The sequence below is a fragment of the Scomber japonicus genome, chromosome 10, assembly GCF_027409825.1.
Source record: "Scomber japonicus isolate fScoJap1 chromosome 10, fScoJap1.pri, whole genome shotgun sequence".
NCBI classification, from domain to species: Eukaryota; Metazoa; Chordata; class Actinopteri; order Scombriformes; family Scombridae; genus Scomber; species Scomber japonicus.
This window is the reverse complement of record NC_070587.1, coordinates 18657801-18680616: the sequence shown is the minus strand read 5'-3', so window position 1 is coordinate 18680616 and position 22816 is coordinate 18657801. Positions and strand designations below refer to the sequence as shown.

Below are 22816 nucleotides of genomic sequence, written 5' to 3'. Positions count from 1 at the left end.
TTACATCACATAGTATAGGACAACAAGCAAGTCATTATGGGGGGCTCAGTTTTAAATAATTCTTGGATCCATCCCCAGGTGCATGCACACACAACGCCACATTGATTTTGTGGCTCAAATTAGCAGGCATGTGTATCGCAAAGCAGACTACCTGTGCAGATTACCTCTGAATAGTTCATATTTCTGGGATTGCAAAAAATAACAGTGTGTTTGTCATCATGCTCCAAATAAAATTATGCAATGTGGAATTTTGAGTTTAAAAATCTGCAAGTGGTTGGCAGGTGTGAGCTGTGACATTAATGTTGCCTGCTCTTTGATTTAAGTTCCTGCTTAAAAAAATCCCAATAGACAATGAAGTAGCAGAGCCAGAGGGGAGCAGTGGTTGCTGCCGGTGTATATGACCATTGAATTTTATATGGCTTGGGTTGCAGGGAGCAGCTCCCCGTCCTGCCCTGGAGGTTTGCACCAGAATGCCGGCTCTGACGCTGTAGTAAAGGAACAGAGTGTTTATTTATCTTCTTTCTTAGGGATTATTGTGATATGGTTATATCATGTGACATAATTAAGTTATTTGAATTTCAGTGAACACATGTATTTAAGTTATTGAAGTTTTGTGACTGAATTCAGTTAGTTATGTGATTTTGCATGCATTGTGGTATATGCCTGAAAATGATTAATGTGATACTTATTTCCACTACATCACCCAGCCAAGCTGCTACAAGTGATATTATGGGTATTTGGGAAAGCAGAGACAGTATTCCCAGATGTTTATAGCAACTGGAAATATTTCCATCTAGTCAGAACTGATTTAAAGTCAGCGGCTGTACACTTACACACATTATTACTCACATTATTATACACATTACTCTTCACTTAAACAGGCAGACAGGTCCATCTTTATTCTGTATTTGTTTTATTGACAGTACAATCTGTTCTGTACACCAGAACACATTCAGTCCCTGAACAGAAAAGTTTCATTCCCTCTTTACTCAATATAAGCAGCTGTCTCTTTTCTACTGTTACAGTTTATTAAAAAATGAAATTGGCATGAATATGTGTTTCATACATTTACAATGTAATAATTCCCATTCTGAGATTAACACAAACTGATCAACATACTGTACACAAATATATGGCCCTACAGCAGGATAACTGTTTGTAATAACTTACATTCAGATGATTCAATGACACACAGAAAAACAAGCACACACACACACACGCACACACACACACCAGCTCCTTGTCGCTTCAGTCTTAGCACTTGGTATCATTATTAAATACTGTGAATTATTGTTTGATTATCTTTTTCTCTTCAAAATGTGCAACTGTCATGAAGTAATGGGCATAATCAGTATAAGCTTGATGACAGCTAACAGTACCCATTGTTTTAAATGGAAATGCTTCTACTAAGTGCCACAGAAATGCTTATCATGTAACCATAGCAACTGTTCAATAAAAAATAATTCAAACTGTCAATGTGGGCTTTCAAAATATACATAAAATCAGCCAAAGTCCTTCACTTAAACACAAATAATAGATTATTAATTATAAGCGTGCTGCTAATAATCCAAGTATTTTAATAAATATATTTAATAATCATTAATCTCCCAATGACAACATTGTTAGTTTAACTCCTTAATCATTAAGGATTTCAAAAGATCAGTGCCAGCATCAGAGGCAGCCACTTCACCCATTCATTCAATGTCAGTCAGTCAGACAAGCAGTCACTGGTCCAGTTCTAATGTCCAACCTAAGAGCCTTGAAATAAAGGAAGGGATTGAAATGGGCTTTCAACCATGTGTTGATGACACCCATGAAAACCCATGCAGACTTCATCAAGGTCTGATGGGCGTTCCCGAGGTTGGACACTAGAGCTAGGTCAGTGATACTCCAACTTTCCTTCAGCAACAAACTGTGTTAGAAATAAAAGCTCAGTCTCTTGCTCTTCAAACCATCATTTGGATATTTCAAGTCACTTCTTTTTTTTACAGTTACATTCAGAAACCAACACGTCTCATACTGCCTAATATTGCTTTACAGTTTCTACCCACAGCTTGTTTGATCTTGGCAAAACAAATTCTATGGGGACAGTATGAATGCATATGATGGAAAAAAAGTGAACCTGTGATCTGTGACATGCTTCAATTCTGCGTCTTTGTGGTCCCACCCACTCTTTATTTGGGTGTAACTTTGGTTTTGATTGACAGCTCAGGGTGTAACAGGTGACTATGATGGCAAACTTGCAGCTCCCGCTTGCATTCTTTTGGATTTTGGATGTTTGTTACTCATGCCTCAATAGACTCAAATTGCTACATTTGTCCTCCTTCTCAAACTTGTCCTATACTGATGAGCAATAAAAAGACAGTGTTGCAGAAAAAAAGTGGGGAAACGGAAGATTTGGTGTTCTCTGCAGGTCTGTGTGTCGTCTCTCTCTGTAGTCACAGTGTTTTACCAGGTGTCTGTATAGCCGGACCTGCTCGGCGTTACTGTGTAAGTGCTACATGTTCCCCGAGGATTCTCAAAGAAGGAGGAGACAAAAACAGACAGAAGTAAGCATGTTTTCAGATGCAAATAAATTGTGTTTGCATGATTATTCTCATCTTCTCTCTCTACTGCATACCATTTAACAAGAGGAAAATTAAAATATTAAAATAACAGAAACAAAAACAAATGCAAACCCATACTCCAATGACATATGGTACAGTATGTTGTTAGTTTTTTAGGCACAGAAGAACATTCAGTCAGAGCGAGGGGAACACATTAAAGACCCAATCTGGATTTTTCTTTTCTTTTTTTTTTTTTTTAAATGCTGAGTACGTTAATGCAGAGAGAAAAGAAAAAGACAAAAAAGATTTGCTGGTGGAAAATAATCTCTAATGCCACTGTACTTTATGTTGTGTAATAATTTCCATTCAACTTCAGTGCATACGTAACCATGAAAAGTCCTAAAAATAGACACTTTTAATGATATAAGATTGGCAAATTAATCACATTTTAAAAAGGTATTGTTACCTCTACAATAAAGTAAATAATAGTCTGATTTTACAGTCTAAAAGAGGATCAGCATTAACCAGCTCTTTGGTGATTTACACATCCTTTGAATAAATGCTCTGGTAAACAGGCTGGTCCACCTAGCCCAGGACTAGCAGCCAAATTACTGAGGCTTCATTTTTGCTATGAGTAAAATGTGCTAGCCTAGCAACATTAAGGCTCCAAACAGCCCAGGTACAGTACATCTAACTTGTATTTGTTGCCTTTTTCAATAGTGCACTCGTTCAGGTTGAGAAGGAGACGGAGAGTTAACTGCAGTACTTTCACCAGATTGGGCCTTTAATATTATACTATATATGACACAGTATATTGCACATACAATATACAGTTACAATGGACACTGAGGAAGGCAACATACTCTATCATCATTCATCTGACAGTATATGATTATAACACAGTGTAACAGTGTCAGCCACTACTGGTTCATTCAGTTTACATTGATTAGACTGTTAAATGTTAGGAAAGAGGGTAAGTAGAGTCTGAGGGTGTAGTTGTTCATTCTGTGGGGAGACTCCATACTGAAGGATGTCTATATAGTTACGTAGGGAATTTGGTTTTGCAAATACACTTGTATGTGTGTGTAGTAATGGCATGTATGGTACTGTGAGATGTGAGTTTATGTGTTGTAATAGGATCTATCATTTAATATTTCCAATTTATGTCCCAGTTTCATCATTGTTGCTTGCTGAATCCTGCGGTCCGTTGTTTGGCCTGACTTGATTCTCGATTATCGTCTGTGGCGCCACATTTTCCAGTGCATGTAGTGTCTGTGGCATGTGTGTGGTCTGTGTGACTAATGTGTGATTTGTTGTTTGCAATTTTCCTAATTCCTGTGTGTGCACTGTGACTGGGGCTTGCATTGTATGTGGTATGAGTATCTCTGTACTTGGGGGCCCTCCTGGGTCTTTCATAGCCATACTAGCGCCTACCATGGCGGGATAGCTTCGATTCCTCCTCAGTCCTGCGTTCAAACCTGGAAGGCCCCCACCCAGTGTACTGTTCCCCAATCCGGTGGAGCCGAAGGGGGCTAATAGAGTACTCCCAGATGCAACAGAAGCAGCATGAGGCGAGAGGGTGCGGAAACGTTTCAGTTTGTCCACAAGTCTAAGGTTCATCATCTCTGTTTGGCTCTCATCATCTGTCTGGCACCCTCGCTCCCTCTCTGCCTCCCCCAGCACTTCCCTTAGGATGGTACGTGCCGGCTTGGAGGCGAGGAAAGTGTCGTAGTATGGTGGGTCGTCACTGGAGGGGCTGAATTGAAAAACTGGGCAGGCGGTGGTAGAAGAGGCAGATTTGGAGCGGAAATGAGGGGAGTCGGGCAGAGTGGAGGGCTGGAGGGTGAGGGTGTCCGGGCGTTTCTTTAGCCGTTTTTCTAAGGTCTCCCCTGGTCTGTCGATGCGCCTCTGTGTCTGCACACCTGCTACAGGGGTGGAAGCACCGCTGGTGTCCAACCCTCGGTCCCAGCTGCGTGGGTTGTACACTGACGCCGAGATCCCATGCTCCAGCAGCAGACGCACGAGTCCTAGAGAGGTGCTGGTGGTCTTGGTGGAGTCTCTAAGATTGGTGAAGGACTCAGCCAAGGAGAGAGAGAGGGAGAGGCGGCGCGGGGTGCAGCATGGGGTGTAGGAAGGCGTATGCGGGTTGGAGAAGGGTATAGGAGAAGAAGTGGGGGTAGTAGTGCTGATGCAAGTGCTGCTCTGACAAGAAGCCGATGCCAGGCTGAAGATGGAGAGGTGGATGAAGGCACAGGAAAGAGGAGGAGGAACAGGGATGAATTGGATGTGCAAGGTGATGAGAAATAGTATGGGTGCAGGGACAGAGACAGGTAGACATTAGTTATCAAGCCTCAATACGTAGCTTTTTAACTGAAAATCAAGACGTACTGTATTAACATTTTTAAAAGGACAGTATTTACCAAACAAAAACAAAAAAACATGCAGTAATTAATCCATTTTCCTGTTCAGCCTAGGCGTTATCTACGTATACTAAGAAACATAGACTCACTGCATTATTTGTTATGGAGAACCCCTCTAGAGATAGTATCGCACAGTAAGTTGATTAGAACTGAGTGTCACAATTACTCAGTATTGAGCTGGCTCAGATGTCATCACATGAACTTTATCTGTTGCGGCAGATGATAATGTGTTAACACTGTAACCCCTGTCTTGACTCAAAGCTGGCTTGTGGTGCCAATAGAGCTCCCAAAGTGTTGAATGGCTTGCAGTAGGTGTGGAATTTAAGACATCTGATGCCAAAGGCCAGCCTGATTTGTATTTGTATATGACCACTGACCAAAGCACCAGAGAAAGTTCACTTAATGTCACCTGAACCAGCTCCATTCAACTAAAGACAACGATGGAGGGTGGACGTTTTTGAGTCATTCATTGAGTCAAAAGTTAGTTAGAGACATATTGACAGGTAACACTTGAGGCAAATACTAGAGCATTCTATGTTTGATTCTGAAATTCTATTTTGCCATATTTGCCTCAAATAGCTGTGCACCCGTCACTGCCCTCTAAGTTTGAAACAAAGTTAGAGCAAACTGATGTTATTTTGGTTCACACTCACACCCACAGTCTTAAGGAATGCACTCCCATGCATTGCCTCACCCATGCGCAACCCAGCGGGTGCACTCAATGGGTCTGCTCAACGCCGGCCATGACAACCATATGATACAACCCCCCTTCCTCTTCCTCATCACATGAACTGCCGAGGGCAATCAGACAGCAGGGATGGACATACGGTAGAGAGTATAAAGTCAGGCAGGTGCTGCTGCATCAAAGCATTCTCGCTTTAAAATCAGACATTCCTGTTACCACTGTAGGTCTAATTAACTTTTTTTTGTATTTTTTTCCTATTTATGGTAGATTCAGCATTTTCTCTTTATTGTGCTATTTAGGAAATATGTAATACAAAGTAGAAAAATGACTCACAACAGATCACTAGTCTGTCAAAGATCAATCATACTCACCTAGGACAATATAATACAACTATAGACAAAACATTATTAAGTTTTCAGGTAATTGAGGTTTACCTTGGGGACACAGAGGTCAGCTGATCCGAAGGGTGCATAATCCTGCAGGTGGTGAAGGTGTATGTCGAGCTAGTGTGTGACATACACTTCCCTGGGAAATTAACTAGAGGAGAAGACAAGGGAAAGAAGGGGAGTAGAATAGAGGGATAGGTTTGTCAGTATTCAGACAAATGGTACCAAACAACACTTTAAGAACACTGACAACAAAGAGGAGAAAAGTGGCCCATAATCAGAGTTTAAGCCCAAAGCAAAGGCACCCACACACCAGCACCCCAATTTCTGATATTGAAATGATGATGGGGTGTGCACTGTACACCCCCTGAGTTAGGTAAGTTTGCCAGCAGCATCTTTCATGAAAACTTTGAAAGAACTTCATCAAATTCTCTTCAGTAATGAAATGGATTAGAGTATATTTGAGGCATTCCACGTTAGGATTAATGTCTAAGAATTGATGGTAAACATTGTTAAGTTAACTGAATGTGTAGCTTTAAACTTTGTGTTATAAATATTTACCTTTCACAGTGATTCTTTAAATTATCTTAATTCTGGCTGAAGGCAAAATTACTTATTTCTATACATGTGTCCTAGATATTGCAGATATTAATAGAGATCAAGAAGACCAGAGGGAAATTTAGGGCTATTACACTCAAATGTATCTGACATGATGTCCCATATAATATGTGTTATACTGAGTGAATAGACTGAATGATGATTCACAAACAAGCATAAGAAAGAATAGCAGAGCGGTGAAACTGGAGGTAACTGTCAGTAGTATTCTTTTTTTAAATACAGCGACAGTCTGAGCTATTGCTTTTTATTTTCTTCACAAAATCGGGGGAAAAGATGAGGAGTAATTACTCAGTGTTTCACTTTCAGCTTTCCTAGGTTTGGGGAAAAAAACGTACACAATACTTTCACCAAGGAAAAGTACTGTGCATGTGTGTATGAAGGTGACCCTACACCATTCTGCTGGGTCAACTCCAATATTAACCAGCCACGGGTGTCATGTGTTTATGTGTCCTGGACAGCTGCTCTAATAACACCCGATATACACGTACGTGTCCACATACTGGACCTAAGCCATGATATTCCTGCATGCATGTGTTTCTGAGTGTTGACTGCTAGGAGAAATAAATAAACACTAATAGTGCCAAGTAAGTTAAAGAAATATTTCTGAATTAAATGTATATTAATAACAGCAAAATATGAAAATAATCTTCACTGCAGGTCATCACTGTGAGAGATTGAGATTAATGGTAAAAGATTATAGATGTCGGAAGCTTTGCTGAAGAGGATAGGCGTCATGAAAGACTGAAAAATAAAGTGTGATGGGCTGAATTAAAGCAAAGTGTGGCAGTGAGAGAAAGTACGAGCTAAGAAGGAAGTAAATTAAAGAACAAAAAAACAAGTACTCTGTTTTGATGGGGTTCGATGGCTGCACACACAGGGGCTGCTGGTGGGGTGGGTGGGGTTGCAGATGTGTACATATGAACGTGATCGTGTGGGAGGAGACGTCACATTGGGGTTGTGAGCTGTCCAGTGAATGCCTTCCCCAAACCCTCCCCCTCCCACCATTCCTTTTCACCTCCCTCCCATCCCCTCTACGCCCATGCTCCAGGGTTGAAAGTGAGGGTGGGGAGGGTGAATGTAGTGCTGTGACCCCAGCTAAGAAGCCCCCTCACCAGGCATGCGGTCCAGTGCGCTGGCCTGTAAGGCCTGGAGCTCCTTGAGGTCCACGTGCCCGTTCATCTCAGAAGATGGGAGAGAAGAAGAGAGGGGTGGGCTTGAGGAGGGAAGGGGCACGTTTGCAGCATGTCCGTCTTTTCCTTGAATTGGCTCTCCAATCCCGCATGTTTCCCCGTGCAGTGTTTCTGATGGGCTATTGTCGTCAGCGTTGCCATTTTTGTTGCGGCAGACGGAGGGAGAAGAGGTAGAGCGCGGAAGATCCAAGAGAGCCAAGCTCTCTAGTGACGAGCAGGCAAATGAGTCACATGAGACTTCGTCCTCCTCTGGTTGGTCCAGTTGCCAGCTGTCGTCCTGTTCATGCTCGTGTGCTAAAGTGCGGAAGCCCTTCGTGACCACACCGGGCCGATGATCCAGCAGAGCACCCATATGGGGTTGAGCCAGCTGTTGCCATGCATGGAGCGTGGCAGAGCCTGGAAAAAAACAGGAAAAAAACGGATGTTATCTAAATCCATGTTAAGCTGCTCTCTGCCACAAATGCATCCTACTAAATGTATGCTGCCCCTCTTACCTTGTTTCACCTGTTTTCATCATTTATACCAAAAATATACCAGCACCAAAAATGTCAAACCACATGCCCTTAAAATGCATTTTCAATGTGACTTTAAGGGCACAGTGTTTGGTTATAACCATGGACATTTTTATAGGTGAAGGTGATTATTGAAACTTCAAATATCAAGCCAGAAGTGTGATTTTTTTTGGCAGTAAAAGGACAATTAATTAACCATGTGACGGTCCGTAACATTAATACTAAATGTAATATTTTTAAAAAGACTTATTAGACTATTTATATATATTTGAGAAAAGGAGACCAATTGCAAAATTTGTGATTGTAACAAACGATAACAACATACATATGAATGCATATCGAAACGTATCTCTTCAGTAAATGTCATTTCTATGTTTAAATGTGTGAAAATAGATCCAAATATACTTCAGCTGTTTACCGGCAGACATTACATGTACAAACGCACATACACAGGCAAGCTATTACCAGAGATACATGCACACACACCACAGAGGGGACTACATCTGGACATAAACATTCACACCTTCGATGTCACACATACATATTAGGTATGCAGACATAGTAGGACAGGCAAAGGTATATTCTTAGACACAACCAATATGTCTTCATGCAGTACAAAAGGACTCTCTCTCTTACACACTCATACAGCGTGGCAGTGAATGATAATGTCACTGAGGGCAATGTCACTATACTGAATGCTCCTAAAGTGTCCTTGTGCCTAATAAAGTAGTCTAATTTCAAGTCCAATGAATGGTTGTTTTCTCATATGGTGCATGGAGGTCTTTTCAGAGATGCCAGTACACACACTCATGAGGCTAACACAAAAAGAATGAGAGAAAAAGAAGGTGAGAAAATTAGTAAGATTTTATTCAAGAAATTACCAACAAAGGAAACAGTAAGGTTGAACAGAGAGCACAAAGACAAAAGTGAAATGAAGAAAAAAGGCAAAACAAAAGAGGAGGGAAAGGGGTGGACGGCATAAAGTAAGGCACCAATCTACCATCTTGCACTCATACTGATGTATTTATATGATTTAATTACTGTATAGCCAAAACAGTGTCATGCATATAATCTCTCAGTTCTTTACCAACCATCATTAGACTTGAAATTAAACATTACCACATACTTTTTCTCTACTTCACTTTAAGACAAAACATTTTTATCATTTCATAAGTGTATGTTTTTGCCTTCTTCATTTTCTGCCATAATTTTAGGTACATTATCTAGAACCTAAACATTATTGGATGTTTAGATATATACACAGACATGTTAGTACTGTTGCTTACCAGTATTACTTTGGAAGTGGCGTAATTTGAACACTAGGTGGTGCCACAAAACAGGAAATCATTTTTTTCTCCTTTCAAATGAATACAATTTTAAAAGAGATGAATGCTGTGAATAATTTAACAGAAACATTTTAGGTAGTTGCTGGGTGTGTAATAGTGGTATACAGTATGGTTTTAGTGGTACTGCAAATATTTCAGACAGTATGAAAATAAACAATTAAAGGAGAAAGATGCTCTATTAAAAGATGCAAGCAATAAAATATTTTTTTCAATAATGAAAAATACAGTAAGTGCCATTTAATATACCACATGCTGACTCACTTATTGCACATGCAGTGTAAAGTGCTGATCTATTGTAATATATTTGAAGTTAATGCACCAGGGAACGTGCAATGTTCTCATAAAAAATGTTTTATCTCACAGCCACTAAACTCACATCAAAAGTATTTTATGCAATATATATTCCTGGTATAACAAACATTTTCATACTTGTCAAATTTCTCAAGTGTGCAAATGGCTTTCTGACAAACTACGATTCAAACCAGCAGAGCTGTTACCTGGCCAGTAGGCTGTCTTCTACTCTATATTTCAAACCAGCAGCGTGGCTGTGTGTGTCTAAAATAAAAAGAGTGCTGGAGATTCAAACTATCTTCCTGTTGTTCTAACATCTCCAGCAGACTTGTGGCTAAAGCAAGCGGAGTTCTTAGGTGATGCTGTGAGCTCGACAGCCTGCTCATTTCCATGAGATTGAGGCTCTGCAGAGTCATGGGATCACTTGAGGCACTTAAAAAGATTTTGGGCTGAGTGCGCTGGTGAAAAATCACATATTGATTCTGCTGCTGATTGTGAATGCTTTGGCTTTGGTTCTGTGATTGATTCTGACAAATCTGAGTGTAACTTTCAGGAGCATGTATAAAATGTGAATTGGGATTTGGTTGGTTTTGATTCTTTTGGGGTTTCTGTTTCTCTTTCTGATTATGTGGAGGATTAGAGGACTTGTCAGTCTGAGAGGAATAATCACCTTCTAGCGGCTTTACAATCTGCAGCTTCTCCGGCAAGTAGGATCTCGGTGTAAACGAGTATCCTGACCAGACACTTCCAAGGGAGGGATGTGAGCACAGTGACAGCAGGCTCTCCGTTGGCGTCCCTATGCCTCCACTACCTTCTTCGCCTTCTTTTTCATCCTCTTTGGCCAGGTAAGCCAGCTTTCTCTCCCTCTCCGCCTCAAAGAAGCGTTTTTCTGAGAGGTAGTTATCGCGGCGGAGAGACAGGCGCCGCAGGGCTGCCTCCAGGTCCCTGCTGCCTGGGGTCCCTGGGGTGCCAGGGGGACGCTTGTTAGAGTCTTCAGACCTGGAGAGAGGGCACATTGTAAGTGAAGGATTTTTAAAGCTGTTCAGTCCTGATAATAATAAAAATTCAACAGCTAATGACTGGAATTTACTCTCTGTGCCTATTGACTCCAGACTCCATGACAAGACAACAAAGACAGAGCTGAACAGCTGACAATCAGATGAATTATAAAACTCAAATATGTGTTGCTAGAACTCAAACTGTCTGTACCCATCGTCTGGAGTCTCCAGGATACTGCTAGTCCTGTTGTCTAGGATAATCCCACTTCCTGTCTCGCTGCCATACATGGAGTTGGAGCGTGGCGTGCCCACCCTGCTGGAGCGCCCTGAGGTGAAGCATGATGTCTGATTGGAGCCTGGGATGTTGAGAGGGGAGGGGGCCAGCGATGAACGCTGCTGACGCATCAGATTTAGGTTTTTCACTGTCTGGAACACTCGCTTTGGTTGCAGTCTGGATGAAAGTGAGATCACACAAATATCTAGCTTAAATGAAAGTTCTGCCAAATACATTTATAATATTTTAAGGTGCGACAGGTTTCTAATTGTGAATACCTTTGTTCCTCTACATCTGGATCATCCATCTGAAGTTCCTTCCTCATGGTGCCCTCTATTTCTGCTGCTAACGAGTCCTACGTAATGAGGCGGGAAATTAATAATTACAACCAATAACGTGGTTGCTGCTGATTTATGTAAACATTTGTAACATTTACTGTGGCTATCTATAGTGATAACCCCCAATCTCCATGACTTTGACTCCTTGCTTTTCTCTTCTAATCTCTTACTCACCATTGGGAACAATCCCAGGGAATGGAAACGCCTCTGTGTGTTAAGCGGTAGATTTTTATTTCTGAGGTTCTTCAGTTCTTCTTGAGCCTCATGGAGCATCTCCATGCACTCTGCATACTTATCTTGTAGCTCCCGCAACTGGTGGAGGAGAAAAGAAGGAATTTTAGAACAAATAAAGCATTCATTCCAAAGATTAATTTATGGTACTGGTGGTTATTATTATTATCAATAATTTTACCCATAATTGTAAATGCATCTAATCACTATAAAAGGTCTTGACTCTAAATCCAAAGTCCAGCAAATGTGAGGGTGTGGTTATATGACTGCTCTCTGTCACAAATGCAGAAGACTGTCAGGTTATATTGATATTGTAGGTAGGCTACAACTCTCCAAAATTCTGTTATTGCAGTAAGCATGTCCACTGGCTCTCTAGCATTGTGTCCTGGACCATTAATATTCCTTTGTGCAGGCTATCACTGCAGAAAGTGTAATAATGAGGCCACGGTCAGTGGGTTGTAGAACGCCTTACCTCAGCAGTGAGTTGTCGCTGGGCGTCTTTGGCTGCTCCCAAGTGCTGAGTCAGCTCTTCATTCTCCACAGCATACTGCAAGTGACCCAAACATATATGAAAAATACTGTACCTAAGATAATCAGTCGCCGCTACATTGAACACAGAACATGCATAAAAGAGGAAAATATAAATGACTAATGTCTTCTTCACATACCAGCTTGGCCTTTTTCTGGAGGTCTACTATCTGGGAGAGGAGGTGTGTGATCTCCTCCTGCTGTCTTGAGGCATCTTCAGTCTTCCTCGCCAGCTCTTCAGCCAGAGAGGACATCTGTAGGTTGGCATCACCTGGGAACATGACAGGGGTTGAAACACTGAGAACCTGCCAGAAAACCTGTTTCACTGCCTTTAGAGAGTGAAGACATCATTTTTGCATCATTATGCTTATTTCCAGCTCTGCATTTTTATTCTGGGATTCCGCTTTGTATGAATTGATTAATAATAACAGTATATAATAATGTAATATATACCCCAGTCTGTTAAATACTCACGTAGTTCTTTGACACAGTCATTGACCAACTGCTGCTCTTTCTCCTCATAGGAAATAGTTTCCGTCTCCAAATGACTGGCCTAGAGAGGAAAAATTAAATGGACAATACTGATCAATACCACATAATGTAGACATTATTAGTCAGTCTGACAAATAACTTCTCCTGAAACCAGAAGGTCAGACACCGAGTCTTTTTTAATGCAATCAGTATTTCTGATTGCTTATGAACAGACAGAGTGCTTATGAGACTCCAGTTGTGTATCATTTGGCATTTGTGACCAAATTAATTAAACTAAAATGACATTGTGATGAACTGACATGCTTGTTATTACATGAGTTTTACAATTTTTGGAAATAGTATTCACATACCATCGTACTTTAACTAATACATGTAACACATTGATTTACTAAATTAATTGAATAAAAGTTCTTATGAAACATGTTAAACATTTATAAAAAGTATTGTGTTTGCAGGAGCTCATGTGATAGTGTGTACCTCAGATCGCAGCGATTTGTTTTCTTCCTCAAGATCTTTGAGTTTCTTCTGCAAGGAGTCCAAGGGGAAAAATGTTGGAGTTGATACATTGATTTCACTGGTACGCACACTGTAAACAGACACACATGAGGCACATGAGAATCGCTCGGTCAGTTCCAACAGTTCATGAGATTTTATCAGCAGCTCTCTAAAGTTATTGGGACAGGCTCTCAAGGCTTGCGCTGTTTATGAAAGATTAATAAGGCTGGGGTTTTTTTGTTTGTTTTCCATATGAATTATGTTACATAACTGCATTGCATAACATCTTATTAAGAAAGAGACAAGAAAAGATGTGATTAAAGGGGAGGGGGAAATGAAAGGAGACTTACGGTGTGGAGGTGGTAGACTCCCCCTCACTCTCCTCGGCAGCACTGGTATAGAACTGTAACAGCTCATCTTTCATGGACAGGTCATGACGCAGCTGAGATACCTACATGTGAAAACACCACAGAGACAATAACAATCATTTTTCATGTGTTAAAACATTATCTATTGAGAGTCTATTTTACACATGTGCCAACAGTTTCAGTGTAAACAATGACTACCATTCATTTTAATATAGTACTGCATAAATACATACATGTTGCAGGTAAATACATATTTTTGAAACATGACAATTGTGTGTAATGGTTTGAAGAGATGGTCTAAGCCACCAATATGGTGCTTTAAGAATGTATATAATTAATAGTTATATGCATTACTAAAATTCGCCGTCATTTCTGACCATCAAATATAAAAGTGCAGACAGACAGACAGACAGACAGACAGACAGACAGACAGACAGACAGACGGACAGACGGACAGACGGACAGACGGACAGACGGACAGACGGACAGACGGATAGACGGACAGAGTACCTCCTCTCGTATGTGCTCTACTTGCTCCTCCAGCAGTTCGTTCCTCTCGCTCAGTGTTTTGTTCTTCTTCAGCAGTGACTGTCCAATGCGGGCTGCTAATTCCAAGTCACGCTCTTTCTGCACCGAGACAAAGTTTTCATACAGCATATTAGTTGAAAACACATGGCAATTTAATTAAAAGAGTGCTAACTTGTCCTCTAGGAATGGTATGGTATGTGAAGGACATACAAGTTAAAAACCCAACTGCTAGTATATACTGTAGTAAATATCCCAACTAGGAGGGAAATGAGGAGAACACAATGTCCACACTGTACTGAGCAACAACTATTATTGTAAGTTTGAAAAGGACACTTAATCCGTGTAGTGCTGACAACAGCACAAATCTGGAGTGTGAACCCACTGGAGCAGAAAACTCCCACATCTGACCTGTAATCAAAAGCTCATTAAGAACCTGTTCAGATGACTACCAGATACTGCTGTTATTCACCAACTCAATCAACAATAGGACAATATGGCTACTAGATTCAGCTTAGTGTTTAAAAACTCTGATTAGTGAATATTAACACACTGTCAACCAAAGGAAGTAAACTGTTTACAGTAATGTGAGTCAGTATAATGATTTTTCACATATTTGGTTTGTTGGTGGTAGGACATCTCTGAATGCCATGTTTAGTCAATAGTTGGATGGCTGGCTATTGAGTTTCATTTAATAACGACACCATCCTATTGTCACAGTTTAATTTATACACAAAAATCCAGCTGAGTTCTTTACTTGCTAAGTGCTGCATGATATTCAGCTGGCCGCTGAGCAGCTGATGTGGATCATTTTGATTTGAATATCAGGACTTGGAAACAGGTTTTATGATGTGGTTCTATAAAACCTCCTTTGTGATGAGCCTCATAAAAGGATCCTGTGTTTAGACTAGCAGACTGCATAACATTTGACCAAACGTAGGCTACCTCACACTCTGTATTTACTGTATTCTGCAATTTATTATTTCACCTCTTCAAGCAGTCGGGTGACAGCGTCAATGTCGCTGTAGGTCTTTGTCATCTGGCCCACTCTGTCCGCACACAGCACTGCACAGAGAGAAAGACAAAGAACAAGTTTTAAGTATCAATATTAAATTATTCTTTACAGTATTTAACACTCCATGATTGTACAACAGATCCTCCTGTTAAAAAAGTCAATTAACTTTATCAACCAAGCCAACTTTGGTTTGAGTTTTTGACCGAGACTGATGTTTTTTTATTCAATTCTAAATCTTATAATGCATCATATTAATTACTGTATTTTATTATTCATTTTATGATTGTTTATCTTTTATTATTAGTCAGTTACCAAACAACAGTGCTACGTGTCAGATTGCATATTCTACATAACGTGATTGACGTATAAATAATGCTCAATCTTCTTTCCTCTTCACTCTTTTCTTGTTCCAAGTTCATTAATCATATTATATTCCTAAGAAGCACTGCACACACCTACATATTACACTCACACACACCTTAACACTGACCCATATAAAGTACCTCTATCTATCAACCATCCCAGTGATTCAGAAAAGATAAGTTAATGACCACAGACACAGAGGGGCCACGCCTACTAACTGCTATTGCTATTGTGTACAGTATCATCCTCCTCAAGCAGAGCTCTGACTATCAGTGTAAAGTCAAAAATAACACCTTTTATTTTGTCGGCTTCTTAAGATAAACTGGTTGTTTGGGATATTTCAAGGTATGAGGATATTTACTGTTAGAACATCTTGTGAGCCAGTTTCAACACTTTCAGCTGGAGACAGGAAGTGTGTGATATCACACTGTCTGCAGGTGTAATACCAAACATATCATAATGTGTCATGTAGCAGTAGGTGGCACAGCGGCATAATATGATACACTCACTTACAACACAGAACAATTGAACTATTTTAGGTTTCACTGAGAGGGGAGAGAGAGAGAAAAGGGGGGACAAGTATCATTTCAGGCTCAGAGGCCTCCCAGGATGCAAAACAGAGTTAGTCAATGCAAACAATATATTTCCATATCCGCATATAGACATTGACACAGGGCATCAGCTGGTTCTGTTTTAGCTGAATAGGATATGTAATGTCATGCATTTGACTAAATATGGTGCTCTTTTCTACCTGGATGAGGTTGAATGAGCCAGCATGACATGGAGGGGCTTCACATTAACCTTTTGTGATAAAACAGTGCTGTGCTATAGAGATTCTACTTGAAAGCAAACTAGTCAAAGTTCAAAAGTTAAAATCATACAGGTCTTCATTCCCACACTGCAGACGTGCAATCATGATCATGAAAACGCCAAATATTCACAAACCCACACCCACACAAATAACAGTGCAGTCTCTCCTGGGTGAGTTGTTATAGCAAAGAGTAACTAAGGGAACAATCAGCATTATGGTCAACAGGATACACTGTACTGTATGTGCATACTCACACGCAAAAACTGCATCATAGCAATGTTATCTGGCCTGTAATGAGGAGATTGTATGGCTGATAGCACAAGGAGGAGCCTGTTTACATGCCGTGCCCTGTACATGTACATGTTTTGTCTTTTGAAGAACTCAGATATGGAAATGATTTATAAGTAACACTCCACCCAAGTCAGACAATTATATTACAGAGCCTAAGCAATGACAATTAGGATCACTTCTCTCAGCACTATGATAGGTTGAGATCAGATATAGCATTAAGGTTCAGAGGGAGGCACTGTTGTTGAAACATGACAAGAAATAACATGTTTAGTGAAACTTGGCTTACTGACACTTAACAGTATTTTTTAACACAAAGGTTTTTTGGGGGAAGTTTTGCCTGGTTTGAATGGAGGGTCTAAGGATAAAAGAATGTTGTATGCACTTCAGAATGTAAAAGGTGCCTGAGTCTAATTTGTGTTGATTTGACTAAAAAAATACAGGGATTTCCTGCTTTTTTTTATGAGACCAGGAAACCAGGTAAATGTTAGACTGATTTACTTTATTAATCCACTTGGGTCATAAATGGGCTGTGAACACAAAGGCACAGACGCAGGTTAATGAAAGCCACTGTAATCTGGGTCACATAAAACTTAATATATAACCTAATATTGCAAGGTGATTCACCTGCTCTGTCTCCATTTCTTTTCTATGTCAGACAGAGGTTAAAGGAGTCAAATGATTAGGCTAAATATTGTTTAAAAAACCCTCAGAACATATTTCTGAAGTGGTGACTCCAAATTCTGAGTTGTAATGTGATTAAATCTTAATATGAAGCCATTAGCAGACTCCTCCTGTCTCCTCTGCAGCAGGGGGCCTGATGGAGCCAGAAGTCTGGAGTTACAGACGGCCTAATAACCCTGGCTGCTACTGGGCAACAGACAACATACAGGTTCAAGGACAACAAAACAAACACCAAGACGACAGATACAAAGGAGTGACTATTATTCAAATCAATGCTCCAAAGCACTGCTGAACTGTAATGGAAGTAAGTTCATATCATTGAGTAAGCCTCCAATTTCCTTGTTGGACTAAGGTCTTAATTACATCCATAAAAAAGCTTGTTTATACCACAGTAAAACCTGATAATAACACGCTGAGCCTTATGCTTCTGCCCAAGAAAATATTATTGTACATATATATCCTGACAAATTTCTCTTCATTTCACTTCTATTTTGTGGTTTGTGGCCTCACTGACACATTTTACTGTCCACTGAGGAAGAGTCCCTTGTTCAGGCATGGCACTCTACCTTTAGTCTATTTACATATCAGTCACATTATGTGTTCTTCTACCTCATCATCAACCATTATCTCTCTGTCATCCATCTGTCTAATCATATCTGTGAAGAAATTCAGGATGGTCCCTTATCCCTGAAATAAAACCCAAAGTAATAAAACAACAAGCCAACAAGAGAAATGTCAACTGAGAATATTTGTACATTTTTAAACAAATTATGAAACCGCAACATGATGGAACTGAATACACAATGACAGCCGGGGTGAGGAGCCAAGCCCATATTTGAACATGCCAACCCAGCAGGCAGATCAACCACGCTGTGTTGGGATTAGATACAAACACTAATATGAAGGAGTGCACCTGCAGGAGCGAGCCACAGGAGACAAGATGCCATTTCAAAGCACCTATAAAGCAGAAATTCACATCACCAGAGAACAAATTAAGACAGAAGAGCCACACTACAACAGAGCCTAGTAAGAACCAAGAGGAAAGGCAAAAAGTGTGCCCTTGTTTGCAAAGATGACTGCAGACTACCTTCCCACAAAACTTGTTGCTCTTCATCCATCTCCTCCTCATCCTGCTCCTCTGTAGTTCCATCACTGGCAGGACATACATATTCCTCCTCCTCTTCCTCTTCCTCTTCCTCTCCTTCTTCTTCTTCTTCCTCCTTCTGCTCTGTGCTTCCTTGATTTGGCAGACAAACATATTCCTCGTCTTCCTCCGGCTGGTTCGAGTACACCAGTCCATCCTCAGAACCAGCAGATGTAAGCAGCGCCATCCTCCACTCCTGCCCTGAGGCTAACTGCTAAACTGTAAAACCTGCAGGTACAACACCATGGCTCCCTACTGTACCTGCCTTTTGTAGGTGCGTGTAGGTGTTTTAATCTATGAATCAATACCTAATCTGTGTGTGCCTAGATGTAAAAGTACACATCGCACAAAGTGTTTGTTCCAAAGAGGAGATGAGCTGTATAGAGCAGATCTCTCTAAACACTCCATTGGGTACAACGAGCAAAGTCTGTGTGTGTAAATCTATCAAATAAAAAGTAACGTCTGCTGTCTGAGTCTCTTAAAGTGTGTGTATCATTTGTTCTGTGGCAACTGAGACACCCAGATAACCAGACTCCTCCTCCTCTCCTCTGTGACTGGGCAGTGAATGGCCTACTCTATTTTAACACAAATGAGGGGCAGACAGGCGCACACACACACACACACACGCACAAAGACACAAACCCAGACACAGACACACTTTCCATCATCAGCTTTAAGGCCATAAAAGTGGGTTAAAATAGACTTAATACAACAGATGAGAGCATTTAAAATGGTCTGCAATATTAATCTTTATCCCTTTAATTCTCAACCTTTCAACTCCTTTCAAGTGTTCAAAAGGTTGAAATAGTTCAGGCTGAGACCTACAGGAACAAAATCAAACTGACAGAGACCTGTTTCTTCAGTCAGTCCTTTACCTAACCCCCTCTCTGGTGAAAGTAACATGGTACAGTCCTGTTCAGCCTTCTATGGTGACAAAAGGGCAGAGCAAACAACAACAGACATGCACCTGTTTCCAGGGTGGGGCCAGGCACAGTGAAATCTACACAGGTGAATGTTTTTGTACGTTTAACGTGTGGACTGTGGCTTCGAGTGAGATCCCTGACATATCAGCTTACTGTGAGCCGGAGGGAGGCATTTGAGCAAATGAATAAAGGGACTTTCAAACCCCAGTTTAATAAGAGGCGTACTGTAAAGTGAAGATAATGGACAAACATCTAAAGAATGTAAACATGCTCTCGCTCCCTTAACGTAAATGTAATGAAAAGCAGACTATTACTTTTGCCTGAGTCTGAATAAGATCTAAAACACTGAGGGATGGAAAGACATGAAACAGAGCTCCAGCAGGAACTATTTCTGGACCAGAAGCAGTTACAGAGGCAGGGCTTTGAGACAACGCACGTTGTACATCTTTGAATAATTACTTGAATAATTGACTACATAAAAAAATGACTGCCTGCACTCTCCATGAAGTGGGTGGAACAGGAGCTATATGATAGCAAAGGGATTTTACTCATTAAACCTGCCTCTTTCCTAAACTGCAGACATGCTTGCTGAAACTTGCTATAAGAAGAAAGCACTTCACTAAAATCAATTAAATAGGTAACAAGTTCAGTGATTTGCAATCTGAAAAAAGTGGTCTGATTTTACAAGACTGTCAAGAGATAAATCTTTAACCATAAAAAAACACTTTGAAAACACATTTCAAAAGAACGCCCGGCACAAAAAGAAAGGTGCTGTCAACTAAATACAGAACTGGTTCAGGTTCACCAGACTGTGCAGCATGTTCAAATATGTGTTTCTGGGGGAAAGACACAAAAAGTCCAATGCCAAATTGCTAAGCCATCTCTAGCAGTTGCTTCCTTAATGGCAAATCTAAAAAGTATAGACAGTGAAAAGGAAGTTTTATAGATAGTGAGGAAAGTAGTTTGTTATTCCTAGTTAGTTAACTTATCATTTGAAAGACTTCCTTATGGCTTGATAATCTATCACTAAGGTAACCACCTGATTGTGACCTCTATTACATCACTGACAGGGTTCATTTGATGTTGTGCGGTTTGGCATCAACAGAATGTCTACTGATATTGCTTTGCCATAAAATACAGTAATTAGCCGGCCTGGGTACACGTCCATGTAAATGTTGCTACGGTGATGGATGAAGATTACCGATGACTAGCATATATAAACAGTATTTTTTTAGTATCAAGTTTCCATAATACTGTATACCTTCACACTTTCCATCTTTTTTCATTAATAAAAGACAAATAGAGTAACTGTACAGTATATACAGCATGTCAGTGGCCATGTTAGATGTTTATCTGAGCTGAGCTAGTAAAACTCGGAAGACCGGATACTTCATAAATGAATATGTGCCACATCAAAGCAGGCCAGATTTCTGCTCATTACTGACTGCTCAACTGTTATAATTACTGTAATTGGTCTAGAAAACTGATGGCAGCTCAGTACCGTCCAGCACGCTTGAGTAACTTCACTCAATAGTTCTGTGAATGCAATAGTACAGGCAACAAAAGAGTCCAGCACAAACGCCACTCAGTGCTCCTGAGCCTCTCCCATTGCTTTTCTGGTCACATTCACTCTTTACACTCCAACTGTTTGTCCTCCTCCCCACCCTCTCTAATGTTCCCACCGCCACCCCCCCCCCCATCCTCTCCACTTTCACTTCAATAGTCTATTTTCAAGAGTTAAGTTTCAAGGAAAATTACAAAATTGAACATGGAATTAGTACACAAACACCTGAGCAAATGACATGTATGAAACACACTAGAAGACTTTCGCTATTGTTTCATATTGAAGTATTGCAGTCACCTGTCATTGTCTCCTTTGACACTACATTACCAACAAAACAGCAGAACAGAACAGAACTACTTTTTGTCCTACCTGCTGATTAAGTTAAATACTTTTCTAAAACACAACAGGTTATTTCCTAATGATATTTCAACAGACTTTCAACATTCATTAGAATTGGTTTGCAGTGGTTTCTATCAGTAAAACCAGGTTAAAACTTGAACACTGACATCATGTGGCAATGTCATATTTGACAGTTCTAATGAGTGGAAAAAGAGCTCAGAAGCAGAGCTCAGAAGCACATCTTTTGTACCAGACAACTACTGTACATCTGTACTGGAATTCTCCTTCTTTCTCAGCCAAAGTCCTTTATCCTCTGTCCTCTATCTACCTAGTCATTTGATTTGAAGGCTTAAAAAAGTCCTACATAATATCTGGCAGGCTGCAATCGACAGGATTGGCTAAGAGCGACATACAAATCATTGGGCTAAATATAAGCCAACCCACTTCCACATCCCTCCCTTGTATATCTCAGAATAACACCAAACCAGCTGCTTTCTATTTCTGCTTCCATACTCTGCAGGAAGATTTATCAAAGACACCATACACCCCTTGTCATCTGTTATTTGATCATTTCAGCATCAAGCAAAATCTTCTGAAAATGCCTTCAAGGGAGTGTTTGTCTCCAAAAAGTCAAATCAACAAAGACTGAAAATCAAATCTGGGCGAGCTGCCACAGCTGAATAACATTGCAGTCGTTTAAGCTGCACAGCTCACATTGAAGGAGGGTGCTGAGCTGCCTCAAACTTATGTAACAGTTTCCACTGAGCATCCCTGACACACATGCATAGTAGTGTGTATAACCAACAGATCACTGCTTTCACAAAAATGTACTCGTGTTCAGCCAAATGGAAAGTAATTACAGCAGGTGATGGCTGTGTTGAATGAAATGAATTAAATAGCACATAAATGTCACCACCATAAGCAACTGTCTTTACAAGACAAGAGAGGAGAGACACAGACACGGGTTGAAAGATGCCCAGAGAGAGGAGGAAAGAGCCAGAGGCAGTGCCAAAAGGCTGGCAATAAACCAACCTCTGCTGTAACACATATCACATGACCATCAATCCACCACATGTCAGGGCTGTGTGTTTGGATCAATCTGTAGAATCATTACCACACAGGTTACATACTGTAGCTACTGTAAAACAATACCACAAACTGGGGTACATTACATAAATTTACATCACTGCACCAAATTCTATAATATATACACAAAAGTAAATGGGCAATTTTACAGCTCCTTGTTTCTTTTTGCTTGCCATGACCTTAGCATCTGTGTTTTTTGCCAGTTCCAAATCTTTATAAAAAGTTATTTATATGTTAAGAATATTGCAAATGGCCTGATATGGAAATTATTTCACAGCTTTTAACATTCTCTTGGCTGAAATAGCTTCCTTTAGCTCAGTTACTTTTTCATTAAGATGATCTACCTGCCTACCTAA

General features: G+C 40.4%; 1 protein-coding gene across 4 annotated transcripts in view; it reads right to left on the bottom strand.

Moving 5' to 3' along the window:
• Positions 1-894: 894 nt before the first annotated feature.
• Positions 895-22816, bottom strand: part of trak1a (trafficking protein, kinesin binding 1a) — a 34922-nt gene continuing 13000 nt past the window's right edge. For 3 of the 4 annotated variants that reach the window (XM_053326743.1, XM_053326741.1, XM_053326742.1), the window contains exons 3-16: positions 15232-15308; positions 14229-14345; positions 13701-13801; positions 13333-13441; positions 12838-12916; positions 12504-12634; positions 12308-12382; positions 11779-11916; positions 11545-11621; positions 11204-11443; positions 10665-10993; positions 7768-8241; positions 6086-6188; positions 895-4770 (exon numbers count right to left, since the gene is read on the bottom strand). In XM_053326743.1, coding sequence (XP_053182718.1) covers positions 3708-4770; positions 6086-6188; positions 7768-8241; positions 10665-10993; positions 11204-11443; positions 11545-11621; positions 11779-11916; positions 12308-12382; positions 12504-12634; positions 12838-12916; positions 13333-13441; positions 13701-13801; positions 14229-14345; positions 15232-15282 — 3087 coding nt within the window. In that variant the 5' untranslated portion in view covers positions 15283-15308 and the 3' untranslated portion in view covers positions 895-3707. Of the gene's footprint in view, positions 4771-6085; positions 6189-7651; positions 8242-10664; positions 10994-11203; positions 11444-11544; positions 11622-11778; positions 11917-12307; positions 12383-12503; positions 12635-12837; positions 12917-13332; positions 13442-13700; positions 13802-14228; positions 14346-15231; positions 15309-22816 lie in introns of those variants that run through there. The other variant, XM_053326744.1, reaches the window with a different exon arrangement.